Below are 27908 nucleotides of genomic sequence, written 5' to 3'. Positions count from 1 at the left end.
ACTGTATTGCAAACACACTGCTGCATTAGCTCTAGTTCTTGACTCACTACTGTGCCGGCATGATTCTCCCTCTTCTCTCTCCCAGCCTATTGTCTCTGCTTCTCCTTGTTAACTGCAAAGATGTCAGCAAACACAATTTACTGTGAGAGCGTGGAGCAAGTGTGCAGATTGCACTCACATGTTACTGGGTATTTTGCCAATATTTTCCCTCTTGTGGGACTTTAGCATACAGTATGTTTTGTTAACCCCTTAGAGAGATCTACCTTCAGAAGCTGCCAGTGTAGCCTGAAGCACTGTTTTATTGCTGCAAACGTGTTTTGACAAAACCGCAGGCATCATTGAGCTGCTTATATTACATTATTGATCTGCTGCAAACTAACAGCAGACAAACAAGGCATTCATCTTTTCCCTCTAACATATACTTGACAATGTAAGTTAGATATCCAAGCAACTAGGTGGGTGTGGTACGGTAGGATGATGTGTGTGTGTGTGTGTGTGTGTGTGTGTGTGTGTGCCAGGAGAGGCCGGTGGGAGGGGCAGCTGTAAAGTGTACAACATCCAAACCCCCCCAGCAGTCAGTCAGTCGCACTCTGCACCTCCTTCAGTAAGGACTCACCTTTCCCCAGTTCAAGTGTAGTTCTGTATGTGCTCGTATCTCATGGAGGGCAGGGTCACCTGTGGACTGTGGATGGTCGCCTTTCTAATGGGATGTGGGCGACTCTCGGCGTTCAACCTGGACACCGAGAATGTCCTGCGGAAGAACGGAGATCCAGGCAGTTTGTTCGGCTTCTCTCTCGCCATGCACTGGCAGCTTGCTCCGGTGGATAAGAAAATGTAAGAGCCACACTTTTTTTTTTATTTTTTGTTTTTTTTTTTTTTTTTTTTTTAAAGGGGCACATGTTTGGAGGCAGTTAATGTTACTTGTGCACCGTCTTCGCCTCGGAAACAAACTATATAGGTCTATATGTGATTAAAATAACTCCTGGGACCATGTCATTAAAATGTCACGGCAATGTAGACGCCTGTAGTTTGGGAGTGTTTCAGCTCTTACATGAAGAAAGAGAAGAAAAAAAATCCCTTCTAACCTACTTTTGAGAACCGCACCATTTAATAAGTTACTGTCGAAATGTCACGGGTGCTAAATGCTAACGTTAATGATTTGAGCTCAGGTAACTTTGGCCTATATGTCGCACGTAACGTTAGTTTCAAAGCCTTATAGACTGTTTACCACCAGCTTTCAACAAACCATTGTCCTCAGCTTCTAAACAGAATGCACTGCAGGCTACTGTATACACCTGTTGTAAGTTGAACCATGTAAGCCTACCCGGGCATATATACCAGAAAAAAGTGTTTTTTCAAATATTTCAAATAACAGGCATAAAAATGGTTGACTTTTGTTCTACTAACTCTCATCTTTATAGAAACATATTTTGTTTTTAGATTTTCAATTTGAATCAGAATTTATGTGACAATTTGTTGTATTAGTCCGTAAAATCGTCATATGGTGTGACATGAAAATAATTGTATATAAACTGAAAATGGATTATACCTTTCTTAAGTTACTCACTTTATCAAAGTCATTTATCATAACTAAACTGTGATCCATTTTAGTTTTGAGAAAATTAATTACATTTGTGTATTATTTTCTAAAACATCGCTCAATGTGAGACCTATGCCATCGGTCTTTCAACATATTTTCTATTTATTGTGACATACCTTGCTATAAAATTATAAAAATATTTGTGACTCTTGCTGATACTATTTTCTATGTATTCCATGAACATTTTCAGGTTTTATCATTGATAAAGGTATGTTATTTTCACAATTTGGAATGTCACACCAAATTATATAGTGTCACACCATATGATAATGTTGCCATGTGTCTATGCAAACCATGTATTATCCTACTTATTGGTGAGTACTGATCACTCATATGGCAGGAAATATTTAACCACTCTTTAATGCTGGAAGGTAAAATTCAAATTTTATTGATTTATTTGATATTTAACAATAAAACAAAACATTTTTTAATATTGTACAAACCATATGAACATATGTTTGTGTATCAAATTTCATTTCATTTTAATTCAAAACTGGTCTGCAATATGTATTAATATAAGTAAAACAAACACATTTTTTATATCATATAAACCGTGAAGATACAGGGTAGCTGAGTGGATCCATAAATAAATCAATTCATATAGATTTCATTGTACATAAGCCAGTCAAATTTGGAGAGAGTAGCAAACTGACTGCCTTACTGAGGTTGGGATATGCCACAAACAACTTCCTGATCTTGATAATAAATGCAGTCTCTTGCCCCTCCATACTTATGTCAACAATTTGTCCCACATATGGTTTTCCCTCATACTTAAGACAAACTGTCCTTCTGTGTATCCTTCATCTGAAATGGTGGCTGAATCCTCAGCTTGGGCCTCTCCAATTGATGCACTTGATTAGGCACATGCATACAGAACCTGAGTAGAAGAGCTTCAAAAGGAGAGATTGATATGTCAGTGACACGATTGTCTACAGTGATTGCAATAACTAGCTTCTACTCCATCAAATTGGGTTTGCCCAATTTACAAATATGTAGAGTTTATACTGACTGGGCTTGGGACTCTCTAGTGGGTAAGCTGGATGTTTCTGTGAAGGGGGTCTGCTGTGTCTGTCTGACAAACTAGAAATCTTTATCACCGAATTAAACTAAACTAAACAATAATTGACTGTGGATAATTACAGCTGTTAGCTTTTGTGATGATGGACCCAAATACATGTTTAAAAGGACAAAACATACATTGGACTTTGTTATTTATTGTTATATCTGCAGGAAATTACAATTCATATCATATGGTGTGACAATCAAATCATATGGCGTGACAGGCAGACATGTCACACCATATGATGAAGTGTCACACCATATGATGTTTTCAGCACTTAGCACAACCTTGAGTCTTGTAGCTACACATTAGCATACTAAAAACATGCTAGCTATAACAAAGCAGAATAGATTTACATGTAATTATGACAAAATAATAAAATGTCTTTTGCATTTTTATGAAAAATGTGTCACACTAAAAGACATCTGGAAGTGGGACTTTTGTCAGAGTGCCAACAAGATCTGATTTATTGTAAATATAAAAATGATAACTCACCTCAGGTTGTACAGTAGAAATACACTGATAGTACTGTACAACCTTGCTGAAGAAGGTCCTCTCCTTCCCAAGGGTGTCAAAACAGTTGCCCGTTCAAATATCCCAAAATAGTGTCACACCATATGATTTTGATTTCTGTGACAAAATCCTTTTGATTAGAACTGACTCAAAACATTATGCTAGTAATTTGAAACGGGTAGGCTCACAAGTAGACATCTGTATTAATTTTCTGTATTTTTTTGAGAATTTTTGCATTTGTTTTTCTTAGTTTTATTCAAGTTCTCACTTTGAGAAACAAGTGCCGGACAGTCACACCATATGAGTTTTGTTATGTTTGGTTGGAAATTGTGAAAAAATGAGTCATGATCTGTTTTAATGTTGAGTATGTTCACATAAAGCATAATGTTATGCACAATATTGAGAAGGTTTTTGGCAAATATATTTTTTATTCATACATGTTTGACACTGAAGACAGCAAAACTGCCATGTCACGTCATCCACCCACCCCCCCTTTGGTCATCTCTCTCTCTCTCTCTCTCTCTCTCTCTCTCTCTCTCTCTCTCTCTCTCTCTCTCTCTCTCTCTCTCTCTTTTTTTTTTCTCCCAGAGTGGTTTTATATATAAAACCGAGCTTTGGCGTTTTGTTCCAAAACATCTCATTGGATCATTGTTGGCATTTTTATGGGCACTGATTCACAGGGATTTGTCACTGTGCATAAAGGCTAACTGCCCAAATGGTCACTGGTTTGAATAGCCTGAATATTAACTGACCTGAGATCAGAGCAGTCCAATTCTTTAATCTGGGAGTTTATCTGTTTGATCATAATGGACCAGGCAGGAATGTGTTCCTCTGTTTATGATTTAAGGACTTTACAGTGTTTTAATCCAGTGGTGGAGGAAGTATTCAGATTAAATGTAGCAATACCACACTTTATAATGACTCAAGTAAAAGTACTGCATTGAAAATGCAACATAAGTTAGTAACCATCAAAAGGTACTTAACCTATCCAAAGTAAAAGTACTCAATGCAGAAACGAATAATGATATCATTGGATTATTAATACTGTTGCATGGATGTGTAAGCAGCATTTTAAAGCTATAGTTGGTGGAGGTGGAGCTGGTTTTAACTGCTTTATTTTAGATGCAATTCTTTAGATTATGTCATTTAAAGTACCTTACAACAGAGATTCTCAAAGTGGGGTCAGCAGCACTCTGGGGTCCGTGAAACGTCATTTAATTTACTATGCTATGAAAATTTGTGATGTCTTTTGATAAATGTAATTTATTTTTTACAAAAGAAAATCTTTATAGTTAATAGATAACTTTCGAATCTAATAAATCTATAACTCTTATCTGCAAACATGTTTAATACATGTCTAATATCTTTTTAATACATTTCTCTTGTGTTGTTGCTTCACATAACTAAGACTATAGGAGTCTAAAAATAAAAAAAGGCTACGTTAAATTATTCCAAAGGAATACAGGATACAAGAGGGGTTCCTTACTTACAGTACCAGCAAAAGCATGAGTACCTAAATCTAATACTGGTAATGATAAATGCAAACTATTTGTGCTGCTATTAACTGGCTTTTCACTCAGAACTGATCAATACACAGCCTTTTCTTTTTTGTAATTGGTCAACGGATGGGATGAAACTGTGCTCTAAAGTAGCCTAGCGGTTTGGATTGGGTTTGGAACTAATGCCAAAACGTCACAACAGTCTACACAGTGGAAGATATTCAAACTATTAACGAATTCCAAGATCTATGACTTTCCCCGCAGAGGTTAAAACCTGTTCTTTAAACTTATTTACACACACAACACACACACACGCACGCACGCACGCACGCACGCACGCACAAACACACACACACACACACACACACACACACACACACACACACACACACACACACACACACACACACTGTCCTAGGTTTTTTACGATTCCGATGCTGAACCGGTACTTTTAAAACGATTCCGATTCCTAAACCGATTCTTGAAAAACTGAAAAATGACGTAAAAGAAAGGCTCTTTTATGTCATATTTCTCGTTTTTTTTAATTGAAAATTATTTGAATTTAACAATATATTAATGTTTTAAAGTACTTAAATATATAATAAGTAAACCTAAGTCACCTAACACATAACTACAATATATTATTATTTTAACAAATAACAGTTACACTATTAACAAGTAACAACAAAATAAATGTTGAGTTGGTGCGACAGAGGGAAAATATTTCAGTTGGAACTGAAATGAGGAACCAGAATTTGCGTTCTAATCCGGTCCAAATACTACCGTTTGCATAGGAACCAGTTCCATAGTGGAACCGGGTTTCGGTACCCAAACTTATTTAGTTGTCAGTGGAGTGGTGTCAGCTGCTGAAACAATTAGGCAATTACTGTAACCGAGTAGTAGATAGACAGAAAGTGAATCTGCAATTTTGATAATCCATTAATCGTTCAAGTAATTTTAATACAAAAATGCCAAACATTTGCGTATTCCAGCTCTTTAAATGTGAAGCTACGCTGGTTTTCCTCGTCGTCTATGGTAGTAAACTCAATACTTTGAGTTTTGAACTGTTAGTCAAACAAAATGAGCTAGGCTATTTCAATACAGCAATTGTGGCTCTGGGAAAGTGCCATCGACATGTTTATTTTTTTTACTATTGTCTGACATTTTATGGAACTATTACTGTAATTGATTCATTTAGAGAGTAATTTTCAGGTTTATTTACCATCATTCAGAGCTATTTGCCCTAATCTGTTGTCAAGTACAATAATCCTCCTCCTATTTGAATAGTTTTTGGAACTAGTCTTTTGCAATGTAGTCTTGTCCTTAATCAGCAATGGTTCAGTCCAAGCTCATCATAACGAATGAGCTGTTTGAGATGAGATGTTTGTTTTGCAAGTGATGGTGCCCATACTGCTGTTATAGAGGTGGAATGTGCTCTCACTGTGTGGACTGTATATTTGTGTGTGTGCACATGTATTCATGTGCTGCCTGTGTGTGTGTGTGTGTGTATGCATGTTAGGGCTGTGCAATTAATCGAAATGTAATCGTTTTGCCAGAAGTCAATGAGTAATCGTGTTAAATTATTGTGATTTTGATTATATTTTTTTCCATAATCGAGCAGCCCTAATACATGTGTCTGTTCGGTGTGTTTTAATGGTGCTGATGCATGCTGTGGCTTAGCACTGAGGCGTTGCCTAGTTGTCAGTCACTTGGAAGAGTGTCAGAAAGCTGCTTGATACATTCCTAACCTGAGGCAAAAAAAGAAACTATAATGTAGATAGATAGATAGATAGATAGATTGTATGTGCTTACGGTGATTTGAGTCCACTAAAGTACATTGCAACATGTGTGCTGAGATAAGTGTTGGCGTGTGTGTTCTTTGGTCCCCCCCCCCCATATGTGTCTCCTCACTGCTGGGTGTGCACACTGAGTCACAACCCTTTGCCAGCCTTGCATGCCAACTTGAATTCAGACTTATATATTCCAGTGTCTTTCATGCCCCACAGGGATGAGTGCGACATGTACCTGCAGGAGAGGGCAGGAGCTGGTGGGATCGTGTATGTGCATGTGTGCATGTGTGCACGTGTCAGTGTGTGTGTGTGTGTGTGTGTGTGTGTGTGTGTGTGTGCGTATGTGTGTGTGTGTGTGTTGCATTCCATGGTTGGTCATAATTACCAGAAGGAGCTGTCTGTATAATACAATCAAGAGGGAAAAGCGCAAAATGCATGAGTGGGGAGCGGAGGGAGGAGGAGACTGTGTGAGAGGTTAGGGAAGTTTAAGAGTTTGGATCGAGTCTGAGAAATGTGTGGGAGAAAGTAAATGCGTGTGTGTGTGTGTGTGTGTTTCTGAGCAATAAAACTGGCTCTGGGGAAATGTAGAGGTAGCAAGAAGAGTGAAGGATATAGGGACACGCTGTGGGAACGATGAAAGCCGGATAATCCGGCATGTTAAATAGTAATGTCAATGTCACTCTGTGTCTAGGTCAAATGATCGGTAAGATAGGGAGACTGTAGAATTTACAGTAAGTCAACTTTGTGTGTGAGTGTGTATTTGGTCTGTGTACAAATGTGAGACTCTGATTTAGTCCTTTCCCAACCACCTTTCCCCCTCGGGTTAGTTGAGGGTATCCAACATCAAAGAGAGAGAGAGAGAAAAGAAGAGAGGAAAGGAAAGAGGTGATGGTTGAAAGAATGCCGAGAAGAATATAAATCAGTTTTACATCTGGGCACCAAACGTCAGCTGTTATTCAGACTCGGCGGGCTCGATCCTGGCAGACGGATGGAGAGAGAAGTTGGGTAACACATGACGTGAACCTCTGGATCTGCAACCCATTTGGAGGTCTACTTGATTGGGTGCCGCTGGCTGTCGCTAAGCAACGGGCTGTGCCCTAGCCGACAGCCAGTTTGCTGCTGTGAAAAACACCCACACACCTCTCTCAATGGGATGTCTCTGTAGTGGTCACTCCGCCTGTGTGTCTGAGTGCCACTGCCAGTATGCGTTTGTCTGTTTTGCCAGTCATTGCACCATTGCACACTTGCACCCAAACACACACACACACACACACACACACACACACACACACACACACACACACACACACACACACACACACACACACACACACACATGCTCTGTTGTCTTTGTCCTTCCTGTAGACTGTGTGTTGGGGCTTCCTCTGCTGGTGGTGAACGATTAGATTACAGCAGAGTCCCTGTCAGTGACAGCAGGGGCCGGTCAACCTTATCACAGTGCTAGTCCCTAACACAACATGTTAGCACTTCACTCATCAATAATAAAACATACTAATAATGTGTGACAATTAAGATAATATGTGTGTAGAGAGATAAGATTAGTCTCCAATTTAGATTATCAAACAAGGCTTTTTGTAATTTGCATCATTTGTAAGCAACTACTTATAAGCTATAGTGCGCTATAAGCTATACATTTTATATTACTGAAAGTCTGTTCCATTCAAGCCATTGCAAAATGAGTTGCTACAAAGCTCAATAAGACTATCAGCTCTCTCTGTATTTCTCAGTATGACTATGTTCAGAAGATTGTGTCGTCCGGTGACTTTCCCACGCAGAAACTCGAGTGAAAATAATTACCTCTTCTGAAGGAGTCCATCGTGTTTTTTTTTAATCCTCCTGTCCTCCTTAGCTGCAAGCAACTGCATCGCAGAAGGCTGGGGCTGGGAGTGGGGGCGCGTGTGCGATCACGTAAGGCTTGTAACATGTGGACGTGCCGACAGTGTTGATGTCATTACTTAGAATTCCTCATGGGGGCGACAGAAACTGCGCACTATAGCTTGAAGCCTATCGGCTCCGCATAACTCCCTGTATTTCTCACTATATCTGAGAAATTTGGTGTAGCCTTGCGACTTTGGCGCGCAGCAGCTCGAGTGATGCGTTTTACGGCTGAGAAAGGACAACAGCAGCGTTCAGCTTCGGAGACGAAGAGGACTGCTGCAGCAGGTCAAAGGCATGGCTGAAAACCCAAAGACACGTCCACGAAATGTTTCAGTCAGTGATTGTGCTGCTAAGAAAAGACCTACACGTTCATCAGAAGGACTAAAATCGGAAAAAAGAAAGTGACCGACGGACCGACGGACCGAGCACATTTCTCTTGCATACAAATGACAAGATTATAACCTCTTTTGATGCTGTTTGTGTACTAGCATTGCTTGCATTACCTCAAAGGAAACACCTGAATGAGACAGGGAATAAGTATCACAATGGGATTATGTAGAAGTAGGAACTACAGCATCCATTAATGCAGCAGAGACCCCAGACCCAGTGAACCCCGTTTCCCAGAGTTCAACGTGTCTTGGCAGAGCTCTTTCCGTCTATTCTCCTGACTTCCTGTGTCTCCGAGGACAATGGGAGTGAAGACGTGCCCACCTTGGATTCACTGTTAGCCATCTTTAAAGTGATGAATCACACTCATCTTTGATGGACAAGCACATGCCCCAACAATTTCACTCGGTGTGAAAAGATGTTTTTCTGTTCGCTACGGTAGCACACATAGGTGGTGGAGAGTTGACTTCTGTGTCAAGTGTCATTCCCTTCCCTAGTAGTTTTAAAAAAACATTTACTGGATGGTAACGGCACAAATTATAGTGCTCTGGTTTGTGAAACAAAGCCAAACCAATCCAGTGGTTCACATTGGATCAGCAGTGTGTGAGTTTGTTTCCATTGTCATGACTTATCGTAAAGCGTTTTATTTAAGAGATATTTCTTCATACTTTTTTCAATATTTCCTCTAAAACCCATTGAAATTCATGTCATGACGACAGCATATTAAACTGTGGACAACTTTGTGAAGCGATTTAACAAGCCATAATTTTGTATGTCATACAAACAGATTTATTGTCCTTTGCTAATCCCCGTCGCGCCCTCTCAAGTCAGTATTCACGATGATTTACGCCGTTGCGCTTTCTATTTGCGACATCTTCTCCCACATGCAGTTAGTGTTTGCTGTGTTGACTACGCTGCCAACATGCTGATCACATTAGGCCTCAGCTCTTCACTCGGACTCTATGTCTCTGGGTTCCCTCCCAGATGGTGTGCGTATCTGGGAACGCTTTGTGTTCCAGCTAAAAATGGCTTCGCTTAATCTCATCTGGTGAAGACAGTGTGCTGCGCAATGTTAACTCTGGACAGACAAAGCAAGCCAAAGAGCTTCTGGAACACGCACACGTGCACACACACACACACACACACACACACACACACACACACACACACACACACACAGAGAGAGAAATGGGAAACCCCCATTAAAAAACTCACCTGTGACCCTCCCACACGCACTCTGACAGGCACACGCACACACACACACACGCACACACACATACACACACTCCTATTTCTTTACATTTATATTATAATTTAATAGTAATTTATTTTTCATATTGCTTAATAACTTGTTTTCATATTTGCCATACAAATACATTTATATGATTAATATGAATCCATCCTAATATTATGTTAATGTTCATATAACTTGTATGTCAAGGCTTTGGCAACACTGTTAGTGAAACGTTCAAAGCGCCTTTGAATTAAAGAGAGACAGAGAGAAGCATCAGTTCAAAGGACATCCATGACTTGTTTGATTTCCTCTGTAGGAAACCCTGGGAACTGGCTGCATGATGACTTGGATGTGGCATTTTTTGTTGTTGATCTGTTTATTGATGGAAATTACACAGGAAATACATAGAATAAATATGTATATATCATTAGAAAAATAATAATTTCCATTTTTTTTAACCTTTTTTCTTTAAACATCCACCAGAAACATCATTCATCAACATGCATTGAACTAGCATTACAACACTACAAGTAAAAGACTAAAAGTAAAGTAAAATCTAAACTAAAATGTAAAAAAAATAAATAAGGGGAGGTGGGGGACACATCAAGGTATCATATCGAAATGCCATAATAATACTGATAATAATAACCTTAGTAAATCATAGCATAAAAGTAGGCGTTTTATGAGCATTAGCCTGTGTACCGCATTCACAAAAATACAAAAACAAAGTGGAAATGTAAGGTAGATCATATGGGTTTGGACTCCAGTTCTTTCAAGTTCTCAAAGTAGGTAATGATGGGTTTGTCCTTGTCCTTTGTCCACAATGGCAGCCTGTGTGTGTGTGTGTGTGTGTGTGTGTGTGTGTGTGTGTGTGTGTGTGTGTGTGCGCGTGCACCCGTGAGTGTGTGTGTGCGTGTGTGTGGAGAGAGAGATAGACAGCCAAGTACAATCAACCACAGCAGGCGTTTGAAAGGGTTCTTTGACTCAGTCGGACTGTGAGGACATGGAACATCAGTTTGGTGGCGGATGTGTGTGTGTGTGTGTGAGTGTGTGTTTGTGTGTGTGAATGTGGCTGCTGTGTGACACAGTAGACTGGAATGTGTGATAATATAATGTGCAAAGTGGAAGAAAATGCCAGAATGCTCCTCATTCTGATATAGCTGCATGTGGTTTAACAGATGTATTTGTGGTGTCTGTTGCAGGCTGCTGGTTGGTGCCCCGAGAGCAAAAGCCCTGAATCGCCAAAAATCTAAAGTGACAGGAGGACTGTACAACTGTGACATGACCTCCACCTCAGCTAGTTGCCCCAGAGTTAACTTTGACAACAGCGGTGAGATATCTGCGGGCATCTGTGCAGTTTTAAGCTATTCATACACACTTTCCCCCCCAATATTGAAGTTACAATATCATCTTTTTGTGTCTATTCCTGGCCCTGTCTCTGTGTAGAGGATTTAAACACAGAGAGCAAAGAGAACCAGTGGATGGGAGTGTCGGTCAACAGTCAGGGGCCAGGAGGAAAGATTGTGGTAAGACAGTGTGTCTTTGTATCTGACCACGACATTGAAATGTTAACAACCTCAGTTTGATTTTACAAACTCAGTTGTAGAGCTGAAACATTCCTTAGTTGATTTATCGATTGGTCAGTCGATGACAGGAAATTATTCAGCAACCATTTTGATAATTGATTAATCATTTCAGTCATTTGCGCCAAGCAAAAGTGGCAAAAATTCTCTGGTTGCAGCTTTTCCAATGTGAGCTTTGCTGTTTTTCTCTGTTTTGTACCATTGTATACTGAATAATGTATGGGTTTCGGACAGTTGGTTCGATAAAACAAGACATTCAAAGGTTGCATTGGACTCTGGGAAACTGTAGCAGGCATGTTTCGATACCGAATCGTGACATTTTCTGAATCGTGCACCCCTATTTTTTAGAACTAAACTATCAGTCATTTAATCGAGAAAAGAATTGGCAGATTAATTGATGATGACAATAATCATCAGCTTCAGCCTTACGGATATTTGTATACACACAAAACCCTGTGTTTTCCAAGGGCATCAAATGCCATGCTGGATTACAGGGACATGTAAAACAACATTTAAAATGGTCCAATAATAGGACAGCCATAATATTTGTGTCTTGGATTAGAGCATTTTAGAGCAGCATTTAAGATTAAGATTTGGGACTTTGATTTATCTGAGAATTCTTTGTTAGATTAATCACTTCATTGTTTAGTATTTTAATTGTCCAAAAAATGAAATTACATTTTCCCAGAGTCCAAGGTGACATCTTCGAATTGCTTGTTTTGTCCAACCGACTTTTGCTTGATAAATGGCTCAAACAACTGGTGTAAACAGTGGAGATCTACTAAAGGTTTCAGCCCTGCAGAATGTATGTGAAATATATGAGTGATTGGCTTTTCTGGCTTTGAAGCTAGTCACAGCTTTTTACAATAGCTATGATATACTTTTAACAACTTTCCTAAACTCTTAACACAGGTAGCACAACATCCGTCTTTGTAGGCTACACAATTAAGAAAAACTGTAAGGTGAAATTCAACTGGAATTGGAGTTCAAATGGCTAATCAGTGTGGCATCTAAACCTGAAAACATACATTTCAACATAAGCCTTTTCCTGTTAATCAACATCACATCAACGTGACTGTGGGTTTCTGTTTCCTCGGTAGACCTGTGCCCATCGCTACCAGCGGCGGAACAATGTGGGCAAACCCCTCGAGTCCCGCGATATTATCGGCCGTTGCGTCGTGATGAGTCAGTCCTTGACTATCGACCCCTCATTGGGCGAGGAGGGAGAAAAGTGGCATTTCTGCGATCAAAGGAACAGAGGCCACGAGTTGTTCGGCTCTTGCCAGCAGGGCCTCTCTGCCACATTCGACAATGACTACCACTACCTCATCTTTGGGGCTCCTGGAGCCTACAACTGGAAAGGTAGTGTGTGTGTGTGTGTGTGTGTGTGTGTGTGTGTGTGTGTGTGTGTGTGTGTGTGTGTGTGTGTGTGTGTGTGTGTGTGTGTGTGTGTGTGTGTGTGTGTGTGTGTGTGTGTGTGAGCAGCTTGCAGTTAGTAAGCTGTAACTGCACATGTCCTTCCTTATCAATCTATTCTGTTACACTTTACTTGAAGGTACCTACATAAGAGTGACATGACACTGTCATGAACGTGTCATAAACATTATAAACGAGTCATAAACGTTTATGACGTAACGCCTCTTTTAGTAAGTGTCAGTCTTTTTTTTGTTATCACAAGTTATGGTTATGGTTAGGGTTAGAGTTAGATTTATGATGTCCACTTTTCATTAAAATGGATTTTTCCTGTGATGCTTTTTTCAGCCATGTGTTCAACACTACTGCTAATTAGAATGTGTGCGTTATGGGTTTTATTCCAAGCCAGATCTTCACCGCCGTCTTAACCCGTCCACTCCTTTTCTCTCGTGTCCTCCAGGTTTGGTACGCTTGGAACAAAACAACGAAACCCTCATAGAAATGGGCATCTATGAAGACGGTCCTTTTGAGGTGGGAGATGAGAGCAAAAAGAACCCTAACCTGGTCCCCGCTCCTCCCAACAGCTATCTGGGTAAAACGCCGCTCGCTCTCTTCATCCTCTCATTACCACTGTTACGCCATCACTTCCGTTGCTCCATTGTCGTAGGCTGAGTCGTTTTCAGGGGCCCGGGTTCGAATCTGACTCTCTCTCCCCCCTTTCGGTCTATACTATCTGATAAAAAACTTGTGCATTCAAGTACCTGACTACCTCCGTTAAGTAAGCAAGCATTTGTTTGTCTCTGTCTCCAAGGCTTCTCTCTGGACTCGGGGAATAGTCTGACCAATAAGGGCCAGCTGACGGTGGTGGCCGGAGCTCCCAGAGCCAACCACAGTGGAGCGGTGGTGCTGCTGAAGAAAGGCGAGCAAACAAGCAAAATCATGCTAGAGGAGTACACCCTGGAAGGGGAAGGGCTGGCCTCGTCTTTCGGCTACGATCTGACTGTGATGGATCTCAATGGGGACGGGTGAGTGACGCAGGGCGATGCAGCACACAACCTGTAACTTCTGCTTTTAACAGGGCCATCGCGGGTGCCAGGATAGCTCAGTCGGTAGAGCGGGCGCCCATACTGTACAGTACAGGCCAAAAGTTTGGACACACTTTCTCATTCAATGCGTTTCCTTTTTATTTTCATGACTATTTACATTGTAGATTCTCACTGAAGGCATCAAAACTACCAATGAACACATATGGAATTATGTACTTAACAAAAAAGTGTGAAATAACTGAAAACATGTCTTATATTTTAGATTCTTCAAAGTAGACACCCTTTGCTTTTTTATTAATAAGGGAAAAAAATTCCACTAATTAACCCTGACAAAGCACACCTGTGAAGTGGAAACCATTTCAGGTGACTACCTCATGAAGCTCATTGAGAGAACACCAAGGGTTTGCAGAGTTATCAAAAAAAGCAAAGGGTGGCGACTTTGAAGAATCTAAATATAAGACATGTTTTTAGTTATTTCACACTTTTTTGTTAAGTACATAATTCCATATGTGTTCATTCATAGTTGTGATGCCTTCAGTGAGAATCTACAATGTAAATAGTCATGAAAATAAAGAAAATAAAGAGGGTGTGTCCAAACTTTTGGCCTGTACTGTATATAGAGGTTTTCTCCTCGACACAGCGGCCGCGGGTTTGACTCCGACCTGCGGCCCTTTTGCTGCATGTCATTCCCCCACTCTCCCCTTTCATTTCTTCAGCTGTCCTGTCGAATAAAGGCCTAAAAATGCCACAAAAGAAATGACTGCATACCCACGGACTAGCACTGCTGTTGTTTGTTTAGCTGGCAGGACATAGTGGTGGGAGCACCGCAGTACTTTGAGAAGGACGGGGTAATCGGAGGAGCTGTCTACGTCTACGTCAACGATGAGGGAAAGTGGAACAACATCAGGCCCACCAGAATAACCGGACCTCCGGACTCCATGTTTGGCCTGGCTGTGGAAAACCTGGGAGACATCAATCAGGACGGTTTCCAGGGTGAGGCTGCAATGCGTTTGCCTGTTCATAGACTGTCAGCTGATCGTTCTCGTGTCCTTCGTTGAATGACAAAATGTACCTGTATAACCACACTGTTAGACACCGTTGTCGTTCTTGTGTCAGATTTTGCAGTGGGAGCTCCTCATTCGGACGATGGTGCGGGGAAAGTTTACATCTACCATGGAGCAGCCACGGGTCTCAGCTCTGAAAAAGCTGCACAGGTGTGTAATAGGCCGGTGGTATAGCTGATTTAATTTTAACATATACATTTTGTCCAAATGTGTAATGTTTCCATCTAAGAAAGTTAAATCCAAATAAACGTATTGTTTCAATAATGATAAAGGTCTTAAATCTGTGTGACCGTCATGCCTCGAACCCTAAAAGCTTCCTAAAAATCGAATTTAGGTAAAATGTGGGGATATTGTCCATCATAATATAGATTACTACTTTTGTGAGGTCGTAGCTAGTCTTAGCCAGCTCTATCTCCACTGCGCTGTGGCTACACCACACATACATTCTGGGACTGGAGAAAAAAATGCTCTGGGTTGTTTGCACTTCTTTAAACCAATTAGAATGTCTACAACGTCTTGGGCGTTCATTTTAGGCCTTTATTTCCGACAGGACAGCTTAGACATGAAAGGGCAGAGAGAGGGGGGAATGACATTCAGCAATGGGTTGCATTTCAGAGTTGAACCCGCGGCCGCTGCGTCGAAGACTAAGCCTCTTGACATGGGCGCGCGCTCTACCAAAATGTGTGTTGTTTCTCTTGCTTCAGGTTCTGTCCGGCAAGCCTTTAGGAGCGAAGCAGTTTGGCTACTCTTTGGCGGGAAACATGGACTTGGATAAGAACTCCTACCCTGACCTGGCCGTGGGATCCCTCTCTGACTCCGTCTTTGTCTACAGGTGAGTGACTTGGCACATTTCTCTTCACTGTACATCTCGGATTGTGGTTATTGAGTTTCTCACTTGAGTTCTGTCCTTCACCAGAGCCCGTCCAGTTGTTAACATCAAGAAGGAAATCAAGTTCTCACCGGAGGAAATCGACCTCACCAAAAAGAACTGTGGAAACAAATTCTGGTAAGTTATTCTTTTTTCACACTGGACCTTCGTCAAACTTGTGAGGAAAAAACTGTCAAACACTTTGCCAGTACTGTGTCTGATTGTGGATAAACTGCATTGTGTCTCCAGTTTGGACGTTGATGTATGCTTCACCTTCACTGCCAACCCCGAGAACTACTCTCCCAGACTGAGTAAGCTGAGCCATCTTTCTCTTTATTAAAGAGCCCCTATTATGCTTTTGGGTTTTTTTTCCTGTCTTTTAGTTTATTATATAGTGTTTTGTGTATGTAATAGATGTATAAAGTTTAAAAAAACACTTTTGAAACGTTTGAAATTCCTCAATTAGTGACGTCACTGATTGAGAATGCCAGCCCAGTTGTTTATATGTGCTGCCCATTGGTGATGCCAGAGCAAGCACAGCCTGCCCAGTGGCTAGTTTGAATTTGGTTGACCAATCACAACAGAGTGGGCCAGCTGACCAATCAGAGCAGACTCGGCTTTCCGGGAAGGCGGGCTAAGGGCTTAGACTGCCCTGCACTGCAGCAACGGGCAGTATGAGAAACATAATATGTTTTTTTGAACATTAAAGCTTGTAAACCTATTCCAGTAGACCCCAACAGTACAAATATGACGCTAGAAAAGGAGTATAACAGGGGCTCTTTAAAGCAACATGTCATCTCTGTAGAGTTTTGGCTTCTTATTATCAGAGATTCAACAGCAAGAAGCTATGCACAGGCATTTTCATCTGTCATTCTTTATCCTCCTCTCTCTCACTTCCCTGTTTCCGTCCCATCTAGCGGTGTCATACTCCCTCGAGGCGGACGCTGCCCAGAGGAAGATCGGTCTCATCCCCAGGGTGGCCATCTCCGAGCCCTCGGAGGGTACCTACAAGTCCAGCGGGACAGTCACCTTGGACAGCAAAGGAAAGAAACAGTGCATTAAGCGTCAGCTCGTCATACAGGTAGTGACTCTCTCCGGACATTCCTTTTTTCCAGACATTCGAATATTTGTTCTAAGACACCACAGAGGTATATCATTTGAATATCTATGTTTGGGCATCATGTACATAATCTCGCTTTCTCTGGAGAGTGCAGGAGACAGGACAGGCCGCGGATTACACCGCCGCCACGAAGCCGTTCCCAATTTGGTCATGAACAACCGAGTCGCTTTCTGTTCCATGAATTTGTCCGATGGTATTTTCTCGTTGTCTCTGCAGTTAAGGATTCACGTTAGCGTCTTTGTGGGGTCTCCTTCTTGTTCCCTCGTTGTTTGTTCACTTCCGGTAGCAGCAGCCACGCCCACTCGCTCGCTGTAAATTTTCTTCCCGACCGGCAGGGCTCAATCTAGTCTCGCCTTGCCAGACCTTCCTCCGCAGCATTGCGGAGGAGGGTCTGGCTAGTCCACACAGCATTCCGGGATGGGAGAAAAACCTGCTCTGGTTAATTGGCATTTCTTTAAACCAATCACAATCTTGTTGGGCGGCTCTAAGCGCCGGACAGAGCCACGGTGCCGCTGCAAACTAGCCTCGGGAAGGAACTTGTTTTGGTGGAACGTGTACGTTCAAAGGTTGTTTTAGTCGTGCAAACAGAAAACTCAGATTGGACAGATAGTCTAGCTAGCTGTGCGGATTTACTCTGCAGAGATCTGAGGAGCAGTTAACCATAGTCCTCAGAAATCAACCGGAGTTTAGAATTACAAAGAATCACAAAGAAAGCGGAAGGTAATGGACACCCGGACGTAAAGAGTGACATTTGGCGGTATTTCCGGCGGCACCGGAGCAATCCCAGAAGTGGAATGCCGTGGATATAGACTAGGCTCAATCAGACAGGAAGCTGTGGCCCAGGCCCACGAACGATTGCGCGAGGCACATTGCTATTACTATTCGAATATATATTCGAAATTTAGAATATTCGTTGACAGCCCTGGTTGTGGGTATTGAATAATGTGTCATTCTATAGGATAATATTCGTGACAAGCTGCGTGGGATCCCCGTCGATGTGTCCGTGAGCATCTTGGACAGAAGCCGTAAACGCAGACAGAGCTCAACTCCTCAACTGTCCCCGGTCCTGGACGCCAACAAGCCAGCCATAACTCGATCAGTGGTGCGTATGCACAAAAGATAGACTTTTTAATGTATATATATATATTTTTTTTTTTTACTGATACACATTCAAACATCCATGAGACTCTTTATGTCTTCATACCTTTTTTTCCCCTTAATTTTACAAAAGGGATGTCAGCTATACAAGAAATGAGAAACAATAACAATTATGGCAACCATAGTGAAAAATAATTACATAAATAAGTTGATAAATAAATAAAAATAAGATAAAAAAATCTGTGGTATATTACAAATTCACATTAAATCAAATCACATAGAACGTGTGAGAGATAACTTAAAATAAAGTATAGTAAATGCACATTTAGTAATGTTCTCTGCACTCCCCTTTTTGTTATTTGAGAATCCACTCTGTGTCACCCACCCCCAAACAGTACATTTTAAGGTTTATTAATTTAAGAATGGGCATCCTGGGACTGTAAAAGATAATACCTAAATAACAAAAAACCAAGGAATGAATTCTCTCCTTTACCCACTCATTATACAAAGTCTGGTCTAATATGAAAGCCGTGACGTGCAGTAGGTTCGATGTTCCCCGCTGCATCCCTGTAATCTTTTTTTTTTTTTTTTTTTGCCGTGTGAATGTGGTTGTAGGTGAATTTTCTGAAGGAAGGATGTGGCAGCGACAATGTTTGTCAAAGCAAATTGCAGATGACATATCGCTACGGCTACATGACAAAGGACAGCGACACCTTCACTCCGTTACATCTGTGAGATGATACACACACACACTCACGCTCACACACACCTTTATTCACAAGAGCATCACGTGTGTTACTTCCGCGGCACACGGGCTCATAACGTGTGTCTGACTGAAGGGAGGACGGCCTGCCGGTGATCTCGCTCAGCGACCAGAAGAAGATCTCCTTGGAGGTCATGGTGTCCAATCTGAAGGGAGATGATGCGCACGAAGCCTCGCTGAAGGCCACCCTCCCGCACTCCCTCACTTACTCTACTTCCCAAACTCTACCTGGTGTGAGTCTCTCTTCCGCCGTCACTCTTTCTTTTACACACACACACACACACACACACACCCACACACACACACACACACACACACAGGCGGGGATATGTCGTTCGTCTAGATTTGTCCCCCTAAAAGGGGGGAACAAATGAAAGACAACCCACTCCCCAAAAAAGGAAAACATAACCATTCAGGGGGCTCAAAACATGTATGGAAAAAACAGGAACTGTGTCTACTTGTGCTGAGGGGGGGGTTGGGGAGGGTTAAAGAACACAACAGGGAGGGTGAAATAAAAAATGTGATTTAGTTGTCTTTTATGTACTGTAGATTTAAACTTTGCAGCCTCTAAATAGATTTATTGTTGAGATGTACATGATTCCTAAAAAAACAAAAAAAAAGCAAAATCCCGAAACACGTGGGATGGTTTGAATATTAAGGGGAATAATAATTTCCTGTACATAAATCAAAAAATTTGCACCATACATTGTTGCATAAATGCACCAGAATGCAGGAAATCGTGTTTGACTGTCTATCTCTCTTCACACACACGCGAGTATGCACGCACACACACACACACACACACACACACACACACACACACACACACACACAGTGTACCTAAGTACAAATTTGAGGTACTTGTACTTTACTTGAGGCTTTTATTACCCCCCCCACTTTGTACTTCTACTCCGCTACATTTCAGGGAGAAATATTGTACTTTTTTACTCCACTACATTCTTCTGACAGCTTTAGTTACTTTACAAATTAAGATTTTTGCACCAAAACAAATAGAATATGATGTTTTATTTTAAATTAAACTACCCAGCGAGCACTTATACTTTTAATACATTTTCCTGATTATGCTAAGATGCTTTTACCCAAGTAACATGTTCAATGCAGGACTTTTTACTTGTAACAGAGTATGTTTACAGTGTGGTATTAGTACTTTTACTTAAGTAAAGGATCTGAATACTTCTTCCACCACCGCACACACACGTCGTAACATAAAATCACACATTCCAATTTGTGGTTCTAATTGGAACTTGTTGATGACTTCAGGAGAGGCCGGTAACATGTGTAGCCAACAAAGCCGGCTCGCAGGCTGATTGTGAGCTTGGGAACCCCTTCAGACGTGACGCTGAGGTGAGGGAAGATCCCCTTTTGGACATTGTGCTGCCTCCTTTGCACAAACGGCGTTGTTCATTCTGATGTAATGTCTCTGCGTTTGTGCAAACAGACGACCTTCTACATCATACTTGATACATCGCGCATCTCTCCCAACTCTACTGAACTGGAGATAGATCTGCAGCTAAACACGTGAGTAAATCTAAGCTTGCAATTGTATCAAGCAATACATAATATGGATAGAGAATACTTCAGATGCAGCAGATGTAATTAATGCACTTCAAACTCAGACATCGTCATTTAGTTTTGATACTTTAAATTACCGCTACCAAAATCCAATTACCTGAAAAAAACATGTCATATACAGAGCTATTTTCCCATGGAATAATCTCCCAAGTAACATACATTTTATCAAAGGAATGGCAACTTTAAAAAGGAAACTTAAAGCTCCATTGTGTAATGTTTTGAGTTGATTCTTAGCAAATATGTGTAATTCCTTCCACCAACTAATCAAAGTATTCTCGTAAGCGTAGAATCTGCCATTCAGACTACATACGGGCTCGTATGTATGTATTCTGAATATATACTTTACTAATATTTGCTTGCATTCGTTTTGGGAACCTGATAGCTGATGTTAGCAATGAAATGGTACCTAAATAACGAAAACGTAAAACTATTATTACGCTGGAAGGAACACTCACGGACAAAGTCGTACTTCTTGGAATTAAAACGCGATTGGAATGGGAGGGGCTAGAAAGTAATATTCAGTTGGTTTTCATATACAATTTCACCGCTAGATGGGAGAAATTCTTACATAATGTAGCGTTAAATCTCACCTTCACTTACATTTTTTATCTTGAGGTTTTATATCTTATTTTCTTTTGTTGTAATAAATATTCGTTCTTTGTGTTGGTGAACTACCTAGATGTTAACTCTAAACCCACGTGTCATGTTGTGTAATACAGCGTAATGTCATTTTTCTTGGGATCATTTTTTGTGGGTTTTTCTAGTTCTTTTTCTTGTTATTTGTTTTACAGTATACCTGTTAGAGTTAGTTCTCTTTCTTTTCCTCTCCTGTGTGTGTAATGAAATGTTCTAATATTGTTGGATTTATTGTTGTTTTGGACCCCATGAAGACTAGCTGGTCATCTTGCCATCAGCTAATAGGGAACCTTATAATAAACAAAATGCCTTCGTCTTAATTATGCATTAACATTTGTAGATCCATTAAAAGGAGTTTCTGACTTGGCCTGTGTGTAACCTCTGATCCGACAGGACAAGCTCCCAGGAGAAAATGGCCTCTGTCAAAGCAAGAGCAAAGGTGGTTATCGTGTTGCATCTGTCTCTGTCAGGGTAAGAATCACACACACACACACACACACACACACACACACACACACACACACACACACACACACACACACACACACACACACACACACACACTAGAGTGAGGATCGGGTCGCATTTTTCTGTCCGAGCGCGTCCAACAGAGCAGTAACCAAACCCGAGCCTGAGATATTTCTGTCCGAGCCCGACCCGAGCCCGACACAGTTAAAATCTCATTTTTTTTCTCATACTAACGACACATGTATGTTTGTTTGTGTGGAAAGCCCGCTTTTATTAAGCAACTGTAGGAAGGCATTCAGAAATGTCAACAGATGAGCGCATCAGCGCACACGGGGCAACAAGCGCACGTTAACACAGGCGCGCACAAGAGGCCCTATTGGATTATGGATAATTATTATATCCATAATTAATCACAAAAATGAACCTTTGCAGGCCCATTGGCTACATAATAAGCCCATTGGCTACATAATAAGCTTTTTAGCCCATTGGCTACATAATAAGCCCATTGGCTACATAATAAGCCCATTGGCTACATAATAAGCTTTTTTAAATTTGAAATGTTCACGTATGCACAGATTCATGCTACTAACTGCGCTTCTCCATTTTTTTCCAGACATGCCAATCCGTCTCAGGTCTACTTCACAGGAGTGGACAAAAGTGACACGGCCATGAAGACTGACAGCGACATCGGCAGTGCCATCACACACCAGTTTAGAGTGAGTACCGGACAGCTACCAGAAGTCATTTATTTTTACAGAGTGGCTAGCTCTCCTCATCTATCTCCTCTATTTCATTTACATGTTTATTACTCCTGCATTCTGCAATGTGCTTTAGATAAATTCGACTATCGCTATGTCCCAATTCAGGGGCTGGAGTCTTTGGAGGCTTTAATTAATTTAATTTCGCAGGCTCCTTCAAATGCGGTCCACAAATGCGGCCTCCTTTTACAGAATTTGGATGATCCAACTGTTGTATCCTTCGCAGCCCCAGGATTCCCATCATTCATTTCGGCAATGGCCAACAACCAAGATATCTTTTACCTTTATTATAGTGAGAGTGGATAGACATGAAAGGGGGCGAGAGATGACACGCGGCAAATATAATACAGTGTGCGCCCCATGTAGGCTGTTCCTTGGCAGCGGATTCAAACCTGTGGCCCTTTGCTGCATGTCATCCCCCCTCTCTCTCCCCCCCCTCCCCCCTTGCTGTCTTCAAGCTGTCCTGTCAATAAAGGCCATAAAAGCCCAATAAAATAATAAAGAAAGAAATAAAAGACCAACCTTCGGCTCCATTTCGGTGCTGTAGTTAACGTTTTGATCACTTATCAGCTGCAGCTGTCAAGGTTTGCTAGGCGACAGGAGCGGCGCTACAAAGCTAAAAACAGGAAATTCTCTGTAGACCAGGCTGTAGTCTATATCCACAACGTTCCACTTCAGGGATTGTTCAGGTGCCGCCGGAAATTCCAACGAATGTCCCTCTTTTTCAGCCGGATGTCCGTTAACTTCCTCTTTCTTTGTGTTGGAATTTTAACCTCTGGTGGATTTCTGAGGACTATGGTTAATTGCTCCTCAGATCTCTGCAGGGTAAATCCAGACAGCTAGCTAGACTATCTGTCCAAGTGAGTTTTCTGTTTGCACGACTAAAACAACTTTTGAAAATACACGTTCCCCCAAACCAAGTTCCTTTCCGAGGCCGTTTTGCAGTGGAGGAAGGTCTGGCAATGCGAGACTAACTAGACTGTGATCTTGTTTCGGCCTTCGAAGGATGTGGCCGAGGTAGACTTAGAAGGCTGAGGCCTCCGAAGGCTGCAGCCCCTGAATTGGGAACTAGCTTATATCATCTGAGGGTAGCACACTGATCATGTCTTGATTTCCAGATAATCAATCTGGGAAAGAGTTTGAAAGACTTGGGCAAAGCCACCCTTGAAATCAACTGGCCAAAAGAGACAACGAATGGGAAGTGGCTGCTCTACCTGACGCGTATCAGCTTCACTGGGTTGGACCAGGTGGAGTGCTCTCCTAAAAATGAGATCAACCCTCTTAACAAGGTCAGTGAACACCAGAGATGTGGACTTGAGACTTGGTGACTTGGACTTGAGTCGACTCGATTCACAATTTTGATGTGACTTGACTTATTATAGTTTTTTATTATAATACAGTTTGAATTCATTGTCATACTCTTCGAACCAGTTATACAAATTTCATTTTATTTGATAGGCTAAAAATATCTTGTCTTTTCTCTTTATAAAGACTGGATATTACAGGTAAGAGTGCTTTATCTTTGGTGTAAAAAAAAGAAAGAAAGAAAAGTGACCTAATTTGGGATTTAGGACTCGACTCGACTTGACTTGCCCCGAAAAAGTAACTCGAAACTTTCTTGAAACTTGGACCAAATGACTTGAGACTCACTTGGGACTTGAGCAAAGATGACATGGTCACATCACTGGAACACAACACAGTAAGGGCCCTATCTTGCACTCAGCGCAATTGCCTTTGTACACCGACGCATGTATCATTCCTATTTTGCACTCGACACACAGCGGACTTTTCCCTCCACAGATTAACGTCAGTAAATTAGGGAATGAACTTGCGCTCCCGGGGGCGGTTCAGCGAAAAAGAAGAGGCGTGTTCCGGCGCAAACGTTACTTGGTGCTATTTTGCAGCTTCAGAAAACAATTCTGCCACAGACCAGGAAAAACCTGGTCTAAAGTCAGTGGCGCTAGCCAAAATCAGTGGCGCTAGTCTAAAGTCAGTGGCGCTAGTCTAAATTCAGTGGCGCTAGTCTAAAGTCAGTGGAACGTTATTCAGATGCTATTTTAGGGGCGCATGCTTGGCCATAATGTAGCGTGTGTACAACGCGCATACACTTCTCATCTACACAGACGCAGCAGTTCCCATTATTGCAAATCATAATTACAAGGAAAATATTTTTTATAATATTATATTTGGATAGGTTAGGAGGCACTTTACAGTACAGTCCTCAGAAAGTCGCAGCATTCTTTGTGGTCCATGAATCGTGGATGTGTTGATGACATAAATGAGGAAATATTAAGAGGACTTAAGGAGACGTGATGTTGAACTACGGCAGGATTGGACACTTGAGGGTCCGGGAGTAATGCGCGATGTGCTCCTGGTGGAGCGGGTGGACGGAGATGGAGTGGGGGGGAGGAGGAAGGGGCACAACAGGTGGAAGGTGGTGCGTTTGGAGGCCCACGCTCCATGGCTGCAGCAATCCTCTCCAGACTTGAGGAGATAAGCCCGAGAGGAGCAGCAACATCGCCAAATCCGCCGTCATAATAGCAATCCGCCACGGAACAAGCGCGCCTGCTCTTAAAGGGAATGTGATGACGCTCTGATTGGTTTATTGCACCTAGCTACTTCAGACCAACCCATTTAAGATTTGAGTCATTTATCCCGTCGGTCTAATAGCAACAGCGCCCGAGGTCCGCCCACAAAGCTACTTGCGTTTGATACTTGCGTTTCAGATTGTTAAAATAGGGCCCTAAGATGTGGTGGTCACTCAGCCTGCACGGATACTTCTTTTTTTTAATAGAGGCAGAGTTATGTGGTTATAGATTTATATTTATTTAAACAAATAAAGATGTTTTAATTTCATGTAATATTTGAATGTACTTTTTTTTTGTGTATCTTCTTTGCTTTAAGGAAATAAGCAACACCAGGAGGAAAAGGACAGCAGAAACCCCCCAGGAAATTGACAAGGGGACTTTGTCACGTTTTCTTGACCCGAAGAATTCGAAGTCTGAAACTCTGGTAACACCACACAACCGAGTTCTATTCTTTTGTTTTATATGACTAGATTGTGTAGTTCTATTCTTTTGTTTTATATGACTAGATTGTGTAGTTCTATTCTTTTGTTTTATAGGACTAGATTGTGTAGTTCTATTCTTTTGTTTTATATGACTAGATTGTGTAGTTCTATTCTTTTGTTTTATAGGACTAGATTGTGTAGTTCTATTCTTTTGTTTTATATGACTAGATTGTGTAGTTCTATTCTTTTGTTTTATATGACTAGATTGTGTAGTTCTATTCTTTTGTTTTATAGGACTAGATTGTGTAGTTCTATTCTTTTGTTTTATAGGACTAGATTGTGTAGTTCTATTCTTTTGTTTTATATGACTAGATTGTGTGCACATTTGCAACCAATGGGGGGGGATCTCATTGTTAACTCTGTGCTCCCTTCTCCGTTGCCAGTCCTGTGGCAAAGGGGCCAAATGTGTGACGATATCGTGCGACCTACAGGGCCTGGACAGTAATGGAGTCATCACTCTCAGCTCTCGCCTCTTCAACAGCACCTTCATAACGGTAACAACACACGGCAGGAGAATTTATCGTTTTTACTCTGAACTGCCATGTCGATTCAAATATAATATATATTGTATATTTCAAATTGAAATGATTCAAACGTGGGTTATTATGATTTGCGATGTTAAACAGTAATTTGGTTTTGGGACTAAACACTCAAAGACAAGGAATTGAGTAATGTGAATTGAATGATTAACTTATCATGAACTAACTTATAACTTACGTATGTAAAGAATTCAATTTAAATGTAATAATTTCGTGATAACACAGTACCACGTTTTCACCAGACATCCTTATAAAAATGTAGCCACCACTTCCATAATGATTATTAACATGTTGACTTTAAATCACATACTGTAGTCATTACACTACAAACATTTTGTAAATGATGGCACTTATTAGAAAAACTTTTTTTTTAAAGGGAAAAGGGTTATTGCAGCAAATGAATGTGTATTTTAGTGGTTTCTTTGATTACTGCCCTCTAAACTTGATTTTCTCCCATTTATTTCAAACAGGATTATTCCAAGTTCCATCACATGGAGGTGACAGTGAAGGCCTCTCTGCATGTCAACAGCAAAGCAAAGAACATAATGCTGGAAAATGCTGACACACAGGTAATTAAACACAGAAAATATGAAATAGTATTTAGACCCAAGAAGGGGAAATGATAGGCGCCTGGGTAGCTCACCTGGTAGAGCAGGTGCCCCTATATACAGAGGTTTCCTCCTCGACGCAGCGGCCGCGTGTTCGGCTGCGACCTGCGGGCCTTTGCTGCGTGTCATTCCTCACTTTTTTCTGCCCTTTCATGTCTTCAGCTATCATCTATAAATAAAGGCCTAAAAATGCCCCCCCAAAGAATCTTTAAAAAAGAAGGGGTGGGCGCCAGGATAGCTCAGTTGGTAGATCAGGCGCCAATATAAAAAGGTTTACTCCTAGACGCAGCAGCTGCAGGTTCAACTCTGAGCTGCGGCCATTTACTGCATGTCATTCCCCTTCTCTCTCCCCTTTCATGTCTTTATCTGTCCTGTCAACATTAAAGGCTTAATATGCCCATAAAAATAATCTATAAAAAAAAGAAGGGGAAATGATCATCTATTGCATAAGCCCTGAAATGCTGACGTCAGTGTAGTGCATAAACACACATGTCTGTGTGTGCAAGGCGGGCATTGTGCAATCTATATCAGCATATCAGTTATTACATTTTGCAATAGGGCAATGTGCAGTAACACTAGCACTCTTAATACCTGGCACTTTAGCACTTTACACCTAACTCATTTGGTCCCCCAAATCTTGGTTTGTCGTGAGCAACATTTATCATTTGTCTGTTTATTGTACTCTTTTACTGTTGTGTTAGAACATTTTTTTACATTTACCTGCCATAGGGACTGAAGAAGTAAATTACCCACCAGCTATACGTAATCTTGTATATTTACATAAACGTTTATTAATATGCACTGTCCCAATTTGAAATAAATACATCTCAAATCTCAATCTCAGAAACCTGAGTTTGTGTACGATATAGAGAGACTAAAAAGACATTAAGTGTAGTTGACACTAGGGCTGCACGATGTGAAGAAAAATATCTAATTGCGATTGCGCCCCTCTGCGATTCGGATATTGCCCTAGTCCATATTGCGATTTTGATAAAATTGCGATTAATTGCGCGGCCCTATTTGACAGTCCAGATCCAGAGATGTTATTACTGATGTGGTGCCACTGCGTTGTGTTCCCCCAGGTGAAAATGACGGTGTACCCAGAGAGGCGTGAAGCCCAGTACGGAGGAGTGCCGTGGTGGATCATCGTGCTGTCCATCCTGTTTGGGCTGCTGCTGTTGGCCCTGTTGGCTTTCCTTCTGTGGAAGGTAGGACTGAGGGACAAGGGGCCCGAGGAAGCACCTCGACCCAGCTAATAAAATCACGTACATTTTCATGTATCCTGAAACCTAGCTAATC

General features: G+C 41.3%; 1 protein-coding gene across 2 annotated transcripts in view; it reads left to right on the top strand.

Moving 5' to 3' along the window:
* The first annotated feature begins 573 nt into the window (after positions 1-573).
* Positions 574-27908, top strand: part of LOC114564899 (integrin alpha-6) — a 29411-nt gene continuing 2076 nt past the window's right edge. For both annotated transcript variants that reach the window (XM_028592559.1, XM_028592560.1), the window contains exons 1-24: positions 574-834; positions 11185-11312; positions 11429-11508; positions 12666-12927; positions 13439-13570; positions 13790-14003; positions 14824-15017; positions 15141-15238; positions 15793-15920; positions 16005-16094; positions 16206-16267; positions 16874-17037; positions 18035-18178; positions 18790-18905; positions 19014-19170; positions 20219-20302; positions 20397-20476; positions 21560-21637; positions 22248-22350; positions 23511-23681; positions 25297-25404; positions 25846-25956; positions 26472-26570; positions 27692-27817. In XM_028592559.1, the coding sequence (XP_028448360.1) occupies positions 644-834; positions 11185-11312; positions 11429-11508; positions 12666-12927; positions 13439-13570; positions 13790-14003; positions 14824-15017; positions 15141-15238; positions 15793-15920; positions 16005-16094; positions 16206-16267; positions 16874-17037; positions 18035-18178; positions 18790-18905; positions 19014-19170; positions 20219-20302; positions 20397-20476; positions 21560-21637; positions 22248-22350; positions 23511-23681; positions 25297-25404; positions 25846-25956; positions 26472-26570; positions 27692-27817 (3120 nt within the window). In that variant the 5' untranslated portion in view covers positions 574-643. The remainder of the gene's footprint in view (positions 835-11184; positions 11313-11428; positions 11509-12665; positions 12928-13438; positions 13571-13789; positions 14004-14823; positions 15018-15140; positions 15239-15792; positions 15921-16004; positions 16095-16205; positions 16268-16873; positions 17038-18034; positions 18179-18789; positions 18906-19013; positions 19171-20218; positions 20303-20396; positions 20477-21559; positions 21638-22247; positions 22351-23510; positions 23682-25296; positions 25405-25845; positions 25957-26471; positions 26571-27691; positions 27818-27908) is intronic.

This window comes from Perca flavescens, chromosome 12, assembly GCF_004354835.1.
Source record: "Perca flavescens isolate YP-PL-M2 chromosome 12, PFLA_1.0, whole genome shotgun sequence".
In the NCBI taxonomy this organism is placed as follows: domain Eukaryota; kingdom Metazoa; phylum Chordata; class Actinopteri; order Perciformes; family Percidae; genus Perca; species Perca flavescens.
The sequence above is the reverse complement of the archived record's forward strand: the minus strand, read 5'-3'. Positions and strand labels throughout refer to the sequence as shown.